The 19,612-nt window shown below is 41.3% G+C and overlaps 2 protein-coding genes across 3 annotated transcripts in view; both read right to left on the bottom strand.

Annotated features, from left to right (window-relative positions):
* The window catches only part of ACAP2 (ArfGAP with coiled-coil, ankyrin repeat and PH domains 2), a 165,206-nt gene extending 155,049 nt beyond the window's left edge, over positions 1–10,157 (bottom strand). For both annotated transcript variants that reach the window (XM_053564544.1, XM_053564545.1), the window contains exon 1: positions 8,934–10,157. In XM_053564544.1, coding sequence (XP_053420519.1) covers positions 8,934–8,986 — 53 coding nt within the window. In that variant the 5' untranslated portion in view covers positions 8,987–10,157. The remainder of the gene's footprint in view (positions 1–8,933) is intronic.
* A 747-nt stretch (positions 10,158–10,904) lies between these two features.
* LOC128567469 (small nuclear ribonucleoprotein G-like) lies at positions 10,905–19,059 on the bottom strand. The gene is made up of 3 exons (XM_053564638.1): positions 19,035–19,059; positions 17,220–17,271; positions 10,905–11,292 (listed from the first exon to the last, which is right to left on the bottom strand). Exons 1-3 carry the CDS (start codon positions 19,057–19,059, stop codon positions 11,058–11,060), a joined length of 312 nt encoding a protein of 103 aa, XP_053420613.1. The 3' UTR covers positions 10,905–11,057.
* Positions 19,060–19,612: the final 553 nt, after the last annotated feature.

The raw sequence follows: 19,612 nt of genomic DNA, 5'->3' as shown, positions 1-19,612 counted from the left end.
GGTGAAGAAGCCATTGTCTTCAGAAACCTTGGTATAGTTGAACTGAGGGTTACTGTTGTGACCTGAAGCTCACCATTTAAAGGGGTCATCCAAGGAAAATCATGGAATTATTGGTTATAAAGGTGATTGTTGGCATATCCTATGCAATATATCTAAGTTGAATAATGGTACCAGATAAAATTACAGATGAGAATGAAGCTTGTGTATCTACCATTATCATGTGTAATCAATAAACGATTTAATTCTCTTGGAAAAAATAAATAAATAAATAAATAAATAAATAAAATGGCATATTTCCATATAACCTAGGCATATCTTCCTGTATACTTTAAATATCTCTAGATTATTAGAAATACCTAAAACAATGTAAATGCTATGTAAATTGTTTTTATATTTTAAAATCTGTATTATTTTATTGTATTGTTATTTTAATTTTCTTCCAAATATTTTTAGTCCAGGGTTGGTTGACTTGCAGATGCAGAATCCATGGATGCAGATGGATGACTGTACAAAATATTTCATCTAAAAATAGAAACAGTTTTATTTCTTTCTCTGTTACATGTGCCTTTAATTTATCTTTCTTCCTAATTGTTCTGGCAATATCCTCCACTAAAGTGTTGAATAGAAGAAGTGGTATCAGGCCTCTTGTTCCTTATTTTAGGAGGACGCATTTAATCATTCACCATTAACCATGAAGTTAGCTGAGGATGTTTTATAGGTGTCCTTTATCAGGGTAAGGAAGTTCCCTGTTCCTAATTTACAAATTTTATCATGAAACGGTGTTTTGAATTTTGTCAAATGTTCTTTCTGCTCCTATTGAGATTATTATAGTATTTTTGTCCTCTATCGTATTATTATAGTATATTATACTGGTTGGTTTCTGATTAAACCAACTTTGCATGCCTAGGAAAAATTTGACTTGGTCATAGTGTACAATCTTTTTTATATGTTGCTATATTCAGTTTGCTAGTTGAGGATTTTTGTAACTACATTCATAAGGGACACTGGTCTGTAGTTTTCTTCTGATGTACTACCTGGCTTTGGTAGTAGGGTAATACTGGACTAGAGATATGGAAAGGGAAATCTCCTCTTCTATTTCATATAGCAATGTGAAAAACTTATTGGTAATTTACCTTTTAACATTTGGTAAAACTCACCAGAGAAGCCATTTTGGCTTGGGCTTTTCTCTCTTTTTTTGTAGATAGGGTATTGCTCTGTCTCCCAGGCTAGAGTGCAGTGATGTCATTATAGCTCACTACAATCTCAAATCCTTGGGCTCAAGCAATCCTCCCGCCAGCCTGTGGAATAGATGAAAGTATAGGCACATGCCATCATGACCTGCTAATTTTTCTATTTTGTATGGACAGAGAGTCTCATTCTTGCTGAGACTGGTCTTGAACTCCTGACCTCAAGCAATCCTCTCGCCCCAGCCTCCCAGACGGTATTTTTTTTTCTCATTTATCTGAAAGCATTTCCTAATTTTCCATGGAATTTTTGATTACTCTTTATTTTAAGGTGTGTTGCTAAATTTCCAGATATTTGCAAAATTATTCAGAACTCCTTGTTATTGATTTCTAATTTCATTCCATTGTGGTCAGAAGACATTTAGTATGATTTCAGTCCTTTTGTATTTATTGAGGCTTGTTTAATGGCCTAACATAGTCTACGCTAGAGAATGTTTCGTGTATACTTGAAAAGAATGTGACTTTGGTTGTTGAGTATAGCGTTCCATAGATGACTACTAAGTCTTTTTTTTTTTTTTTTAAGGGGTCTTGACCTACAGGTTGAGAACCACCGCTCTGGGGTCTTTATTATTTTATTTTATTTATTTATTTATTTATTTTTGCAGTTTTTGGCCAGGGCTGGGTTTGAACCTGCCACCTCTGGCACCCGCCCTATTCCTTTGAGCCACAGGCGCTGCCTCAATGACTATTAAGTCTTGCTGGTCATGTCTTCTATGTCTTTATTGGTCATCTACCTAGTTGCTCTATACTTTATTGGAAGTAGAGTATTTATGTTTCTAACTATGATTGTTGAATTGTCTATTTCTGCCTTCAATTCTGTCTGACTTTGTTTCATGGTCTTGGGGCTCTGCTAAATGCATACATATTTACAATTGCATGTTTATAATTGTTACATCTTCCTTATATATAGCTTGACTCTTTATCATTTATATCTTATAATTTTTGTCTTAAAGTCTATCAGTTGTCTTTTGAGTAGTGCATAGTTTATCTTTTACTTTATGGCTTCCATTTTTTTTTTCTTTTTGAGATAGAGTTAATCTCAATATCTATCTCTCTCTCTCTCTCTTTTTCTCTCTCTCTGTCTCTCTCTCTCTCCTAGCTATAGTGTCATGGAGCTAGGCCAACTCATAGTAACCTCAAACTCTTGGGCTCAAACAATCCTCCTGCCTCAACCTCCTGAGTAGCTGGGACTAGAGGTGCCTGCCACAACATCCTTAATTTTGTTCTATTTTTACTAGAGACAGAGTCTAGCTCTTGCTCAGTCTGGTCTGGAACTCCTGAGCTCAAGGGATCCTCCCACCTGAGCCACCCAGAGTGTTCGAATTACAGATGTGAGCCGCTATATCCAGCATGTCTTTTTTTTTTTTGAGACAGAGGCTCACTATGTCACCCTTGGTAGAAAGCATGGCATCGCAACTCAGTAACCTCCAAATCTTGGGCTTAAGTGATTCTCTTGCCTCAGCCTCCTGAGTAGCTAGGACTACAGGCACCCGCCACAACACCCAGCTATTTGGGGGTTGTAGTTGTCATTGTTGTTTAGCAGGCGCCGGCTAGGCTCAAACCTGCCAGTCTTGGTGTATGTGACCCATGCCCTACTCACTGAGCTATGGACCCTGAGCCTCCCAGCATGTCTTTCATTCTACAGTACATCTCTTGTAAACAGCTTATAGTTAGATTATCATTGAAATTTTACATAATAGGCAGCACCCGTGACTCACTGGGTAAGCACCGGTCACATACACTGAGGCTGGTGGGTTCAAATCCCGTCTAGGCCAGCCAGCTAAAGCAGCAATGACAATTGAAACAACAACAAAAAAAAAAAATAGCCAGGCACTGTGGCAGGGACCTGTAGTCTCAGCTACCTGAGAGGCTGAGGCAAGAGAATCACATAAGCCCAGGAGTTTGAGGTTGCTGTAAGCTGTGACACAACAGCACTCTACCCAGGGAAACAGCCTGAGACTCTGTCTCAAAAAAAAAAAAAAAAAGAAAGAAATTTTACATAATAGTTTTAAATAAGGCCAAAATACACAGACAGGCCAAATGTCTTCTGAAACCGAACAAACTACTTAAATATTCAAGATAGCCAATAAATTTTTTTTAAATATCAAGAAAAAGTGTATTGCACCAGATATCACAAAAATGTGTATAGCACTTTAATTAAATGGGAAAAGGATGGATCTTTCTCAGTCAAAGGTATCAGGACAAGTGGTTTTCATTAGGAAGAAAATAAAATTTGATTATAAAAATTAAAATGATTTAAAAATATATAATAGTGGGATGGGAAAGGGTTTTCTAGGCAATACACAAAAGCCAGTTTTTAATTTTTTTTTTTTGAAACACAGTCTCACGTTGTCCCCCTTGGTAGAGTGCCATGGCCTCGTGGCTCACAGCAACCTCTAACTCTTGGGGTTAAGTGATTCTCTTGCCTCAGCCTCCCCAACAGCTGGGACTACAGGTGCCCACCATAACACCTGACTATTTTTAGAGACAGGGTCTCATTCTGGCTCAGGCTGGTCTCCAACCTGTGAGCTCAGGCGATCCAACCACCTTGGCCTCTATTTTTAGTAGAGATGGGGTCTGCAGGCACACCACAGTGCCCTGCTAGTTTTTAGAGACAGGGTCACACTCTTGCTCAGGCTGGTCTGGAAGTCCTGAGCTCAAGCAATCCACCCGCCTCAGCCTCCCAGAGTGCTAGAATAACAGGCCTGAGCTACCACGCCTGGCCCAGTTTTTAAATTTTTGTATGACAGAGTGGAGTGCAGTGGCTCACACCTACAATCCTAGCACTCTGGAAGACTGAAGTGGGTGAAATGTTTGAGCTCAGGAGTTCCAGACCAGCCTGAGCAAGAGCGGACCCTGTCTCTAAAAACTAGCAGGGCACTGTGGTGTGCCTGCAGACCTCATCTCTACTAAAAATAGAAAAACTAAGGCAAGAGAATCACTTGAGCCCAAAAGTTTGAGGTTGTTGTGAACTGTAATACTATGGCACTCTACCCAGAGCAACGACAAAGTGACACTCTGTCTCCAAAAATAAATAAAAAATTTTCTGTAGGATAAAAGATACCATAAACAATGCAAATTAACTAATGCAATTAAAGCCTTTGGCTTAATTATAGAGTAAACCAGTGAATTCACATCTAGGTGCACCATTTGAAAGTCCATCATTAAGAAAGTCAATTAACCTACCAAAATATTCAGTTTGCTGTGTTTTTAAACACTTGCAAATGAGAATAATAATTCCTGCTTCACAAGCTGTTTTAAATGAGACAGTAGCTATACAAAATATCTACTATTTTGTGTCAGGCACATTATAAAAGCTTGTATTTACTTCAACTTCAGTTAATATTACATTAAATGAAGAACTACAAAGTGAAATGAGGAATATCAGGATTCCTGTCTTTTGGTTCATAATGAAATTACTTTATAATTCCATTCTACCACTTCTAAAATAAAAACATATTTCCCCATATCCCTTGCCCACTTTAGATCCGATGGGTAAGTTATCAATTGCTAACTTTATCTGTTCCACAGAAGGAAGGTAAAGTGACAAAGCAGCCAGGATTGATACTGCTTAACAGCACAACATAACCAAAGTATGGATACAGTAGTCCAATGTCTTCTTCCCCTCATTAAAAGTTTTCACCCACAAACTTATTTTTATTTATTCTTTTTTTTTTTGAGACAGAGTCTCAAGCTGTTGCCCTGGGTAGAGTGCCATGGCATCACAGCTCATAACATCCTCCAACTCTTGGGCTCAAGCGATCCTCTTCCCTCAGTTTTTCTATTTTTAGGTGAGATGGAGTTGTGCTTTTGCTCAGACTTGTCTCTAACTTGTGAGCTCAAGCAATCTACCCACCTTGGCCTCCCAGAGTGCTAGGATTACAGGGGTGAACCATTGCTCTTGACCTATACAAACACTTTCTTTTGTTAAAGATTTTATTCTAAGTTATTGAACAAGAATCATGTCTGAAAGTGAAAAATCTTGGGGACGATGTACAACTAACATTGTTAAAGGATTTTAAACAGGTATCAAATAAAAACTAGGATGTTTGAAAGCTTATTAAGGCCAATTTTTTTTTTTTTTTTTGAGACAGGGTCACACTCACTATGTTGCCCTCAGTAGATTTCCCTGGCGTCACAGCTCACAGCAACCTCAAACTCTTGGGCTCAAGCAATTCTCTTGCCTCAGCCTCTCAAGTAGCTGGGACTATAGGTGCCTGCCTCAACACCTGGCTATTTTTTGTTGCAGTTGTCATTGTTGGTTAGCTGGCCTGGGACAGGTTCGAACCGGCTACCTTTGGTGTATGTGGCTGGCGCTGAACCAGTGTGCTACGGGCACCGAGCCTAAGGCCAATATTTTTATATTTGAACACTACAGGGCAAAAATCTTTGACAATTCAGAAAGATTTAATTTTTTTTTGAGACATAGTCTCACTTCATTGCCCTGGGTAGTGTCGTGACCTCATACTTCACAGCAAGCTCAAATTCTTGGGCTCAAGCAATTCTCTTGTCTCAGCCTCCCTAGTAGCTGGGACTATAGGCACCCACCACAATGCCCAGCTATTTTCAGAGACAAGGTCTTGCTCTGGCTAAGGCTGGTCTCAAACCTGTGAGCTCAGTCAATCCACCTGCCTCGATCTCTCAAGTGCTAGGATTATAGGCATGAGCCACCATGCCCAGCCAGAAAGATTTAATTTAATTTTGTATTTTAAACAAAATGTTCATTCCTGAGTGGAATAGCTTATGTTTAAAGGACAAGCACATTTTTTATTAAAAGTTTTATAAAATTCTAAAGAACTATTACATATAACTAATACAATTTAGGGCCCAAACAAATTCAAACTTCTTCAACAAATGTTGGTAAACAGGTAAATTATCAACTTAAAAAAAAAAAGTACACGATACACTTAAATTCTTGTAAAATTTTAGATGAACAAGATTTTGACCTTTAAGCTGATTTTAGACTGGTATTTAAAAAACTAAAAGGGAAACCCAAAATTATACAATGAAACATGTCTAAAAACAACAAAAAATGTTCATGGGAGTGGAAAAGTAACCACTGATCATTCAAATTACTAAAGAAAATGTTCCAACTGTAATATCCTTCTCTTCTGCTGTTAACAAGACCCCCTATATTTTCCCCATCCATTTAATAGAAAAAGGAACATTCAAAGCATGAACAGTGCAGGGGTTTATCTTCAGCAAGATCTTGCATTAATTTTACAGCACCCAAGAAGTATACACACCAGACTTAAAATGCCACAAGATTCATTTGTGAAGGAAAATAAAAATAGAAATTTGTTTAAAGACAGCACAGTAGATCAGGATACTACAAATGCAGCTGCCTTGCTATCAAAAAACAAGCCTAGCCCTCACAAATTTTCTGTTTTGATGGGAGGTTCAATATATATCACTCATGACATGCACAATACTCTTTTTGTAAGTCAAGTTTCTCTTATACATCTAGGATATACATAAAGAATTCTGAAATATTTTCAAATGCACAAATCTACAGTAAAAGAACTGTAGAATAACTATAAAAATTGGGAATGTGAATAAAGAAATATCTATTTCTTGGTATTCTTCCATCTCTTGCAAATCAAATCTAGTCCCCAAAATGTATACAAGATGTTGGAGTTCTTGACATCTTAGTATCTCTTCCCAATTTGCAACCAACAATAATTGGAGTACTGGAAACAATGCTTGAAAATCTCAGATACCTTTATTTTGTATTTACTTATCTTTTTTAGAGACGCTACCCAAGATGGGGTGCAGTGGCCATTCACAGGCACCATCATAACACTCATCAGCCTCAAATTCCTGGGCTCAAGAAATCCTTCTGCTCTCAGTCCTGGAATTACAAGCTCATAGCACTGTGGTTGGCGGAAAATCTCTAATGCCTGAACTAAAACTGAACTGGTACTAAATTCAAATTTTAAAAAAGGTCACTATAATATTTCATACAACTTAATCAGCATCCTTCCCTCATTTTATATTCAATGTTTCCTTTATTTCAAAAACAAAGACATTACGTGGTTTGTGACCAACACCAGCAGCTGTATTTCCAAATACTTCTCTCAACTGTTTTTTAAAAAAACAAATTTAAAATGTAAAACCAAGGGAACACAAAGCTACATTCTTTATGACAAAAAAAGCCATGATTATTTCATTTAAAAATAGCTGACTCATATTAATAAAAATATCACAAAAAGTAGAACTTTCTAAAGTGCACTTTAAAAATTACTTCACTTGCTACACTGTTCTGGAAAGTAATCTGTAAGGCTGTCTCAGGCAATCCATGTGTGTCTCCTGAGTCCTTCAACTTACACAGAACACAAAAAGTTAAAAAATGAATAACAACAACAGCAATCAAACCAAGTACAATTTTATACAAGAGACACCCAAATAAGATACACAGACAAAAAACAGTGTTCTTAAATTTTCTCTAAGGAGTTCCTTAGTTTTACAATTATTTTCCTTGCTTATCACTGAAAGGAAAATGGGGAATCAAATTAACAATGATGAGGACGAAAACAGTTCCCAAGCAGAAGATGCAAGAATTTATAATCCCTTGGCCTGGAGATCAGAAGGTAGACAGACAAATCAATGCTCAGGGAAAGCTTTCAAGAAATGTCACTGTCTAACGGAAGTTTAAGGCCGTATTTTTTTAAGGCCTAAAGCCAGCCCTACAAATACACTGTAAAATACAACCAAGAAAAACTGCATTCTCCAAAACAATTGAAGAGTTCCCTACGATGGTCTAAACGCGAAGAGCATATATTCTTGACACCCTCAAGACTGCCGCCCCTCACGTGGAAAGAAGGGCAGCCCATGTGAATCCGAATGCTCCCACGTCAGTTTGTGTGTGACAGATCCACTGGGAGCATCCGACTGTGATCCCGGCCCTCCAGGGCAGAGGCTGCTGGAAGAGGACCATGAATGCAATCTTCCTGGCCCTCCTACTTCCGTTCTCAAAACAGAAAGGCACTGTCTCTCCCAGTCCTCAGTCCTCAGCCCAGCACCTCTCGACAGCAGTGCCCCTTCAAAGAGCTTAAGTGGAAAGAAAAAGCAGATAGTCACGAACTGGGGTCGATGGAACGCGGTTGGTCAAAGGACCTCCACTCCCGACAAATCAATCTCCAGCTTCTTCTTGAGTCCCCCTGGCTGGGGACACCAAGCAGCAGAAGTCGACGTTCAGTTCGCCCCCTACTCTCTCCTCCCCCGGGTAAGCGGAAAAGCGCAAAGAGGAACTAAGTGAACTGCAAAACGATGCCCTGAGAGCTCCCTCCACGAGGGGGTTGGGAGGGGGTGGAAACCGAGAAGAGCGGAAGGAAGGGGAAAGGAAGAGCAGCAAGAGAAGGAAGGGGGCGAGAGCGCGCGCCCGCGGAAGGGACGAGGCTTCGGGAACGCGTCTGCACCCCGTTTCCTCCGAGCCGCAGCGAGTACGCTCCGCCCCAGGCAGGGATGAGGCGGCGGCGTCCCCCTCCCGGCCACAGCCTCGCCCCCCGGGAAGGGTCGGTCAGGGGCTGCAGTGCCCTCTCAGGGTCGCAAGCGGCGGCAACGGCTGCTCGCCCCGTCCGAAGGCGCGGACTGCCGGGCCCTGCTCCAGATCAGCTGGGCCGATTCACGCCCCCACCGCCGTGGGAGGCAGCTCTGGGGTGACGCCGGCCGGGCGGCCGTGCTGGTTACCTGAAGCGGGGCGAGTCCTTCAGACACTCCTCGAAATCCACGGTCATCTTCATTCTGCCTTCCTCGCCTTGCAGGCGGCGCTGGAAGAGCAGAGGGGGCCGCGGGAGCGGCCGCGCTGGGGATTCAGACGGCTACCGCGGGCGCACGGCCGCGACTAGCGATGTACGGAGCTGCGGAGGGCGCCTCGCCCGCTGGTCATACCAGCCTGGAAGACAGCGACGGCTCGTCAGGCCCCAGTCCGGCCCCTCTTCCTCCCGCCCCCAGCAGAGCGCCGATCTCAGGGAAACGGCCCGGGAGTGACAGCTCCGGCCAGCCAGCCACGAACCCGGCGGCCAATGGGAGTGGCTTCCAGAAGCACCGCCCGCAGGCGCCCGGGCAACGAGTCTGAGCGACGGAAGTCTAAACCAATGAGCAGTGCGACCGTGGGTGCCTATTTGCCACAACCGCCCCGGAGAACCAACCGGGATGCACGGACGTCGTTAGGCGGGACGCACCGGTTGCTGAGAGGCCAGGAGCTGTGGCTCCCTGGGAAGGAAGTCACGTGACCGAGCGCGGCGCTTTCCTCTTAGCCCCGGCCTCTTCTCGAGCTTCCTCACCCCGCCCTGCCGAGCTGCCAGCGCAGAGGAGCCGCCTCCTACAGGTTTGAGGAAGGAAATTTGCTTTTTAAAGGAGCCTTAGCAGAAGTCTGAAGAAGTTAAGGCAGAAATTATAAAAGGAAGAGATCAGCTAAACCACTGCTTCCTTTCATTTTAAAGAAACTGAGGCTAGAAGAGGAGCGAGGATGACTTTAGTGATAAAATTCATCATTCACTTACCGGTTTTATCGCTTTATAATTAGGTTCCATATACATCTTTTCGTATAACCAGAGACCACTTCCTGAAGGTGGTGGCGTTTAGGATGGTCATCTATAGATCAAGATTAGACAGCTATGAGAGGTGGAGTGTTTCATGTGGAAAAGCTGCTCTCAAAACCTGGCATACGTTCCTTGTAACTGACTTTTCTCTCAGTAGTTTTCACTCATCTAAGATGATGGGTTTTTAAGCCAGGCACATTGTACTCCACCTTGCAACACCTGCCCCTCTGATCCACAGTTTTTCTAGGTCCTTGAATGTATCATCTGATCCTCATATTAACTCTACCCAAGTATTTACCATACTCCTTGATTTTGAGATGTAAAATCACTGTAAAAAGTACAAGGATACATCATATTAAAATGTATACTTTTAAAAAAAATAAAATGTATACTTTTTAAACCAACCTAAAAAGCATAGGCGTATCCATAAGAACGTATAGGTAGGGTGTTCTAATTGCATAGTGACTCTGAGTGGGAATCTGGAGGCAAACTTCCAGGATTTACATCCTAGCTTTCTCACTTTAAAATGTTAATACCAACGCTGATCTGATATAATTGTCTGGTTAACACAGTGCTACATAGTAATCATAGCAACCCTTGGCTGTTACAATTCTTCCTTAGTACATAATCAAAGTCTTAGCCCTATGACTTTCACTGTCTAAAGCCCTAATATAACCTTTTGACCATCTGGCTACTATGGCGTACAGCATATTGTTTTTTATAACCTATCTCTTTAGCACCTTTAGAAATTAACAGTATAATTTGAGACTTTAGAAAGAATATACAAACATTATGTATGTTTCTTCTCTAGCAATAAACGTCTTTTTTTTTTTAACTATTAGAAAAGTTGATTTAACAAAAGTTAATGGCTCGGTGCATGTAGCTCAGAGGATAGGGCGCCAGCCACATACACTGGAACTGGCCGGTTCGAACCCTGCCATGGCCAATGACAACCCCATCCAAAAAATAGCTGGGCATTGTGGTGGGTGCTTGTAGTCCCAGCTATTTAGGAGGCTGAGGCAAGAGAATCGCTTAAGCCCAAAAGTTACAAGTTGCTGTGAGCTGTGACAGCACTCTGCCAAGGGTGTGATAGTAAGACTCTGTTTCAAAAAAAAACTTAAATATGAAAATATACACAACCAGATTTTGTCATTATAGTAAGTAAAACAGGCTCTTTGGACGGGGGCCGGTTTTAGGCCCCTGAAGAAGTTAAGGGCAGAAATTATAAAAGGAGGGAGGCCTGTTTTCTCTGCTGAACCATCATTTATACTCATTCCAAGGCTTCTAACATGGTGATATGATTTCCACCTATTACCCCCATTCTAATATTGTTCTGTTGCCCACTAGTTGTCATCTCCACACGTTCATCTATCACAAGATTCATAAAGGGATCAAATTCCTGCAATATTCCTTGGACGTGTTTGCCACTATTTAATTTCAACCATAACTTCTTGTCTATAATTTTTTTCAACTCAAGAGAGTAAGCTTTGCTTATGGTAACTACTCTGCGGGATCAAAGATAACTAGAAACATAATTCACAGCCTTGATTTCTTTTTTTAATTGAATTGAATATCCCTAGAATTTACACAGCTTCTCTTGATAGCTAAAAACTATTGATTGTTAAATGTTCAATGTCCTTAAACACATCTGTGGGTCAGGACAACCTCTTTTAGTATTGTAACTTCAATGTCAAATTTATCAAGAGAGTTGGCAATTCCTACTACATTTGCTTGCATATATACACTATAACTTATTGTTTCAATGTTTCATCTCAGTGTAGCCTTTTGGAAGGTACCCAAAGTGACACTTTGGGATTCAAACTGAAATTCAACTGCATGACAGATGATTATTTGCAACAAATGCAAATAATTATCAAATGAGGATCTTTCTTTGGATGGCTAACTTTGCATATAACCAGTTAATGATAACACTGTCATATTTTTTCTTCTTTTTCCTGTGATAAAGCAAACATTTGGGGGTGTCAGGTGTAAGATATGTCCTAAATTAAGAAACTTTAAAAATGTGGGAATAGTGGGTCTTGGATTAGAAGAATATATGATATTGTTATATTATTGAAGAATACTATTATAATAGAAGAAATACAGTAAGAGAAATAATAATGGAAACCAAGAACTACAATAAAGAAATAATAATGGAGGGCGGCGCCTGTGGCTCAGTCAGTAGGGCGCCTGCCCCATATACCGAGGGTGGCAGGTTCAAACCCAGCCCCGGCCAAACTGCAACCAAAAAATAGCCGGGTGTTGTGGTGGGCGCCTGTAGTCCCAGCTACTCGGGAGGCTGAGGCAAGAGAATCACTTAAGCCCAGGAGTTGGAGGTTGCTGTGAGCTGTGTGAGGCCACGGCACTCCACCGAGGGCCATAAAGTGAGACTCTGTCTCTATAAAAAAAAGAAATAATAATGGAAACCAAGGCCCCAAGATATAAAAATAACTTACCAGGTGACTCAGGTCAAGCACAGGCTCCATGACCCTAAGTACAAATTGTTCACCGTCCCTTTAAGAATTCTGCCTTTACAAATTTCCTGCATGTTTGATAATTGATCTTGTTTTATTATTTGGCATTGCAACTGTGGCATAGTTACAATTTCTGTTCTGTTCATCACATTTAAAATTTGAAGAGTACTGCTTGATGGATAGAATGCCTTCAGCGTATTGTTCCTTATTAACTTTACTTTTTAAAAATCAACTTGCTATAGACTGTCTATACATTTTGTTAAATACAGTTCCTAGTGACATAGACAATGTGTAGTTTTCATTTACTAATTATAAATGTTGAGGCCCAATTCTAAAAGTCCTCATATTTAAAAGTTAGATAGACAAGCCCTCAGAATGGGAGAAGATATTTGCAGGTTATGTCTCCAACAAAGGTTTAATAACCAGAATCCACAGAGAACTCAAATGTATTAGCAAGAAAAGAACAAGTAATCCCATCTCAGGGTGGGCAAGGGACTTGAATAAAAACTTCTCTGAAGAAGACAGGCGCACGGCCTACATGAAAAAATGCTCATCATCCTTAATCATCAGAGAAATGCAAATCAAAACCACTTTGAGATATCATCTAACTCCAGTAAGATTAGCCCACACCACAAAATTCTATAACCATAGATGTTGGCATGGATGTAGAGAACAGGGAACACTTCTGCACTGCTGGTGGGAATGCAAACCAATACATTCCTTTTGGAAAGAAGTTTGGAGATCACTTAGGGATCTAAAAATAGACCTGTTATTTGATTCTTCAATTCCTCTACTAGGTATATATCCAGAAGACCAAAAATCACTTTATAACAAAGATATTAGCACCAGAATGTTTATTGCAGCCCAACTTAATTGCTAAGTTGTGGAAGAAGCCCAAGTGCCCATTGACCCACAAATGGATTAATAAATTGTGGGATATGTACACCATGGAATATTATGCAGCCTTAAAGAAAGATAGAGACTTTACCTCTCTCATGTTTACATGGATGGGGCTGGAACATATTCTTCTTAATGAAGTATCTCAAGAATGGAAGAAAAAGTAGCCAATGTAATGTACTCAGCCCTACTATGAAACCAATTTATAAACACCCACACTTCCGTATGAAAGCTATAACCCAACCACAGCCCAAGATGAAGGGGAAAGAGGAGGTGGAGGGGAGTGGAGAGAGGAGGATGGGTGGAGGGAAGGTAATTGGTGGGACCACACCCATGGTTCATTTTATAAGGGTACATGTTAAATCTACTAAGTGTAGAATATAAATGTCTTAATAACGAAAAAAATGAGATGAAGGCTATGTTAACCAGTTTAATGAAAGTATTTCAAATTGTATATAAAACCAGCACATTGTACCCTATAATTGCATTAATGTACACAGCTATGATTTAATAATGAAAAAAAAGGTTAGACAACATAGTGAAATTTTTAACAATTTGTATGTCATTTTGCAAGTGTACTGCTTTATGGTAAAAGTGTTTTTCATTTGTTAAAAAAAAAAAAAAGAATTCTGCCTTTGCAATTGTGGATCTATCTACCTGTGTAGCAATCTCCCTCTCATCCCCTCTTTAAAACAGCTCATGTGGCATCTTCAAGAAGCCTTCTCTGTTTATTGAAATACAGATCTATCTTTTCAATACTTAGTGAAAGTTAGTTAAACCAGGCCCCATCTACACTCTAAAAGGATATAAATTACCAAACCTTAAGTGTTTCCCAAATTTCTTTTCCTCATACTTCTATGAACCCTCTGGACCCATGGATCCCCATAGATCTTCTTAAAATGATTCCAATATCCTCTAAGGAAAATTTTGAATGATTCCAATATCCTCTAAGGAAAATCCTCTCGAGCAGAGATTGTTTATTCTTTCATCCTTGGTACTCCTAAATCAGGATACATGGTTAGCAAGAGCCTAACCCTTGATAACTTACAATCCATGTTCATTCAAGAATTTCTCCTTATTTGAGGCTGATGCCAACTAGCCATACTACTGTCTTACTTTCCTCATTGCTATGATCCACCAATTCCCTAGTGACAATTTCTTAGCCTTAGTCTGCCTAACTGCACTGAAGATTATCTCAAAAACAGAGTTATGGGCAGTTGAAATGGATCATGGCTATAATCCTAGCACTCTGGGAGGCTGAGACAAGTAGATAAATTGCTTGAGCTTAGGAGTTCAGCACCAGTCTGAGCCAGAGTGAGACCCTATCTTTACTAAAAATAGAAAAGCCAGGCATGGTAGTGCACACCTGTAGTCCCAGCTACTCAGGAGGCTGAGGCAAGAGGTTCACTCAAACTCAAGAGTTTAAGGTTGCTGTGAACCATGACACCAAAGCAGCTTTATCCAGGGCAACAAAATGAGACTCAAAAAAGAAAAAAAAAAAAAAGAAAAGGGAGTTATGACAAGGGTCATTATGGGTAGTAATGGAACTGAGAAGAACTGAAACCCAGGTACCTCTGAAAACTGGTTTTCCCCTCTTAACATTTCTATCCTCTTTTCCTGTTCCTCCACTCCCGCCAGGTTTTCTTTCTGCTCTCTTATAGGTTCTGTTCCCTATGAACATAGCTTGCATAGAATCTATCATTACTACTGATTCCTTCCACAGAGGCCCAGCAGGTAATGGAAATGAGTGAAGCTGGGCAGGTGTAAGCAGTGTGGAGTGTTGGAGGCTGAAGGAAGCAGAAAGCAAGTGCCCTGGTACTGCTCAGTTCCTGTCAGTTTCTGCTATGCCAGACCTCAGATTTTACAAGTGAAGCCAAATAGCCAGGCTTTAATGTGAAATCTCCCCATTTTCAAACATTGACAACCCTTTCAAAACATTGTACAAGTTATAAAAATAAATTTCAGAATCACTCTGCAACTTCTGCTATATAGTCCTTGACAATTCTTTATATATTCTTTCAACTTAGGCTCCTGGTGTTAATCACTTCAATCTGTTCTACCAAGTCCTAGATCTCAGGAGAAAATCTCATTAGCCCAGCTTGTCTTTGCATTTCAGGCCACATAGGTTCCTAGCAAGCCAATAGAGGGAAGGAGTCACTCAGTCATTTGCACAGGGATGTAGGCTGCAGGACAGCTGACTAGTAGTCAAGGCATTTTCCCTAAAAGAGGATGTTGGTGGCTGAGCCCCATAAAACACAACTGGTAAACATTCACATTTTTCAAGGACTTTGGCCCCTGACTCATAGTTTCCACCCCAACTTCTTCTACCATCAGCTAAGGTGACTTCAACATTCACTCATTCTTTTTTTCATTCAGTAATATCCACCGAGCATGGTAATCTAGCCAGACCTTATAGGGTTAAATCTTTAACAATCTTAACAATCTTTCCCCCCTAGAATTCTCAGATCATGATTAATTCTGTACCAAGGGTACACACTCTGGGGAGGAAGGGGTACCAATACTCAGACAGGCATTTCTACTGAGGAAGGAAATAAGGTGTTCTTGTATTTCTGCAGCTATGAGGAATCTTGAACAAGTAAGAGCTAAGAAAAGCAAAGGACCTTTAGTCACAAGGAACTAATCGACTAAAGCACAGATGCAAGAGAAACACCTGATCTTCGAGAATTTTAAATAGAGGCTCAGCACCTGCCTCTCAGTGGTTAGGACGCTGGCCACATACACTGAGGCAGGCAGGTTTAAACCTGGCCCAGGCCTGCTAAACAACAATGACAACTGCAACAAAAAAAATAGCTGGGCATTGTGGTGGGCACCTGTAATCCTAGCTACTTGAGAGGCTGAGGCAAGAGAATCACTTAAACCCAAGAGTTTGAGGTTGCTGTGAGCTGTGATGCCACAGCACTCAGTGCCACATAGTGAGACTCTGTCTCAAAAAATAAAAAATAAAAAAAAAAGAGAGAGGTAAATAGTGGCCAGATTACAAAGGACTTTGTCTGCTATAATAAAGAGTGTGTATCATAAAGATATGGGAAGTCTCTGGAAGAATTTAGGCCTGGGAGTGACATAATCATTTGCATCTTAAAGGTACAAGGGGGTAGGGGCTCTTAGGACAGGAATACATGCTATCAACATTTTCAATCAATGTAATTGTGATCAAGAGATGTCTGGAAATAAAGTTGAAAGAATCTGATGGCCACCTGCATGTGAGGGAGGCAGGGGAAAAAAGACTAAACTCCATGTTCCAAGTTTAAAGTTCAAGATGTCTCCAGTTGTCTCACTCCCACCTAATCACTTTATTCCCACCCCATGCTTGTTTTTGTCCTCCAGGCAGTTGGCACCTGCCCTATCTCACCCTCCACCCCAGGTCATTCCCTGGCAGTTTTACACATCCTTCCCTAGATCAGTCCACACATTTTCCTTCCGCTTTTCCCCTGAGGGGAAAGCAGAGCAAGACTTGCTGAGCAAGAATAAAGACAATTTCTATTTTAAAGCTTCAGGAAGCCACTGGAAAATTTTAAGCAGAATGATATGATATGATTTGAGTTTTTGTTTGTGTGTATCTGTATTTTGTTTGTTTGTTTTGTTTGGGGGATGGGGCCGGTGTCCCACTCTATTGTCAGGGACCAGAGAGCAATGTGTTTATCAGAGCTCGTTACCACCTCAAACTCCCAGGTTCAAGCAATCTTCCTACCTCAGCTTCCCAACTAGCTGGGACTGCCTACAGGTGCATACCACCAAGCCCAGCTAATTTTTTTTAGTATTTTGTAGAGATGAAGTCTCATTATGCTGCCCAGGCTGGCCTCAAACTGAGGGGCCCAGATGATTTTCCTACCTCAGCCTACCAAAGTGCTAGGATTACAGGTATGAGTCACCAGCCTGGTTTGTATTTGAAAGGAGGATAAGTAAGCAAAGGGATAAAGGCTTATAGGGCTGCCATGCTATCACTGCATTCACAGGGTATATACTCAGGGTTTTCAATTGTCTTTGTATTATCTATCTGTGGCTAGATCCCTGCAGCACAGACACAAAGGCTCTTCTCAAACCTTGCTGCTCTCCTCAAGCCTCCTGCAAACTGTGAGCCACTCCTTGATTCATCTAAAAGAAAATAAAAGTCATTAGGAATAGTCAGCACACACATTTCCTTCCTTCCTTCTTACCTATCTACCTCAGAGGAAGGTGCACCTCTTCTTGGCATTCCTAACTTGTGGAGTGGAACCACTCCTTCCATTCTTCTCTGGCTCTATCAGTTATCCCCTCTGTCTCTGCATCTTCAGACTTTCTCTCAAGTGATCATTCTTTTCTCTTGGAAGAACAGAGAAAGAAATAAAATCATGCACCATCTGTATCAGAAAGGATTATTTTTGTTATGAATAAGAGAAACTATTTGAATTAACCAAATACAAAACGTTCATGATACAACGGGGTAGTTTTGCTCAGAATCCAGATGGCAAGCTTATCCCGGGCCTTGAGAAGGATTTGGAAACAGAGCCTGTGAAACCTGGCTGCTCCTCCCTGTCTTTCCTGTCTGCACATCTGCATACCTGCAGCTCACTTCATCTGACTCTCCAGGCACCAGCTCCCAAGGATTACCCAACTGGCCAGAGAGGACGGGCTTTCTCTCTCTCTAAATTTCTTAGTGGAAGTATTCACCCAGACTGGACAATGTACCCTAGCAATGGCTCCCAGAAGTCTACTCCTGTGACCATACAGATGGGACATCAGGTACCAAAGAAGGTGGACAGGCCAGGTGCAGTGACTCACACCTGTAATCCCAGCACTTCGAAGGCCAACGCAGGAGGATCACTTGAGGCCAGGAGTTTGAGACCAGCCAGAGCAACATAGCAAGACTCCATCTCTACAAAAAACGGAAAAATTAGTTGGGCATAGTTGTACATGTCTATATTCCAGACCCTCTGCAGTCCCAGGAGGCTGAGGCAGAGGAGGATCACTTTAGCCCAGGAATTGGAGGTGGCACTGAGCTATAATCAAGCCACTATATTCCAGCCTGGACAATAGACCCTTTCTCAAAAAGAAATAAAGGAAAAAAAAAAAGAAGGAGACTGTCACTAGGATAAATCCCCCTCTCACTATTGCCAAATCTCCCTCCTCATTGCTTAGCTAGTTATGAATTTGAACTAAAAATTTCTTGGAGGAGAGTTAATCTCTAGACTACTGGAGATATCGAAGACTCTTCAAGAGCATAATCTCCACTTTCTGGCTCCACATTTTATGTTCCTACTTGTTCCATGTCCTCTGCATTCTGTTCTCCACTCCCTCCACCTCCCCCACTAACTGCCACAGTAAGATCACTTTCCAGTTGCCAAAACCACAGAACACTGTCAAGTTTTCCTGACATCTCTTCAGCCTTTTGGCACTGGCAATAACTCTTTCCACTTCGGAAATTCACACCATTTTCTGCTTAATGGTGTCTGGATGCGGTGGCTCATGCCTGTAATCCCAGCACTCTGGGAGGCTAAGCTGGGAGGATTTCTTGAGCTCAGGAATTCTAGACCAGCCTCAGAAATGTTTCTATTTCTAAAAATAGAAAAATTAGCTGAGTACTTGGCAGGCACTTGTCTCAGCTGCTCAGGAAGTTGGGGCAAGAGGATCACTTGAACCCAGGAGTTTGAGGTTGCTGTAAGCGAGGCTTATGCCACGGCACTCTACCCAGGACAACAGAGCAAGGCTCTGTCTTAAAAAGAAAAAAAAAGCTTCAATGGTTTATCATTACATAAAACTTTCAGTCATGAAACTTTTTGTTTAAAAGAAAATTTTTTCACTGATGCCCATTATTAAATAAATAAAAGCAGAGTCAGTGTGTTTGAAACGGGATGGGAGACCCAGAGAGCCCTACCTACCTCGCTCCATCCCCTGATGACCCATTGCATGGACTCCAAGGGGTACTTGAAGATCCACTGAGTATAAATTGAAAATCACATGGCTGTAGGAACCATTCCAAATTCCTTATTTTCATAAATATGGTCCCTTTAATATCCAGCACCTGCCAACCTTTCCTACCTTCTTTGCTGCCAGAGCCTCTGTTGTAGGCAGGTTGGTCCGTGCCTGAAGGAATTCTCTCACCTGCTTCCCTGTGCTTCCCTCTCAGCTGCTCCCTGTATATGACCTTTCCTCAGCCTGGATGGGCCTTCTGCCTTTTATGCATCCACAGACTCCTCTTCATGTTTAAAACTTGGCTTACATGGAATCACTGCTGGTATTTTCCCATCACAGTGCTGTGACTTCTCCTTTGCACTCTGGCCATTCTGTTTCCCAGTGTATATAACAGTAGTGGAACTGGGATAGGTTCTGTATTGTCATTGGATGTTTTTATGTCTATACGCAGTGAAAGGTGACGTTCTTTTCCTCTTTGTAGTGCCAGCACCTCGCCGAATGCCCAGCACTTCCTGTGTGTCTTAGGCAGTTTTTTTGTTGCTGA

This window comes from Nycticebus coucang, chromosome 16, assembly GCF_027406575.1.
Source record: "Nycticebus coucang isolate mNycCou1 chromosome 16, mNycCou1.pri, whole genome shotgun sequence".
Lineage (NCBI taxonomy): Eukaryota > Metazoa > Chordata > Mammalia > Primates > Lorisidae > Nycticebus > Nycticebus coucang.
This window is presented reverse-complemented; position numbering and strand designations above follow the sequence as displayed.

What these genes read in the sequence shown, in the direction of transcription:
- LOC128567469 (XM_053564638.1), bottom strand. Translation starts at nt 19,059, where the DNA reads ATGGGTCATCAGGGGATGGAGCGAG. An exon ending in TCATCAGGGGATGGAGCGAG is followed by an intron (nt 17,272 to 19,034) that starts GTAGGTAGGGCT and finishes ATTTTCTTTTAG; the next exon opens with ATGAATCAAGGAGTGGCTCA. An exon ending in GGCTTGAGGAGAGCAGCAAG is followed by an intron (nt 11,293 to 17,219) that starts GTTTGAGAAGAG and finishes TTGATCCCGCAG; the next exon opens with AGTAGTTACCATAAGCAAAG.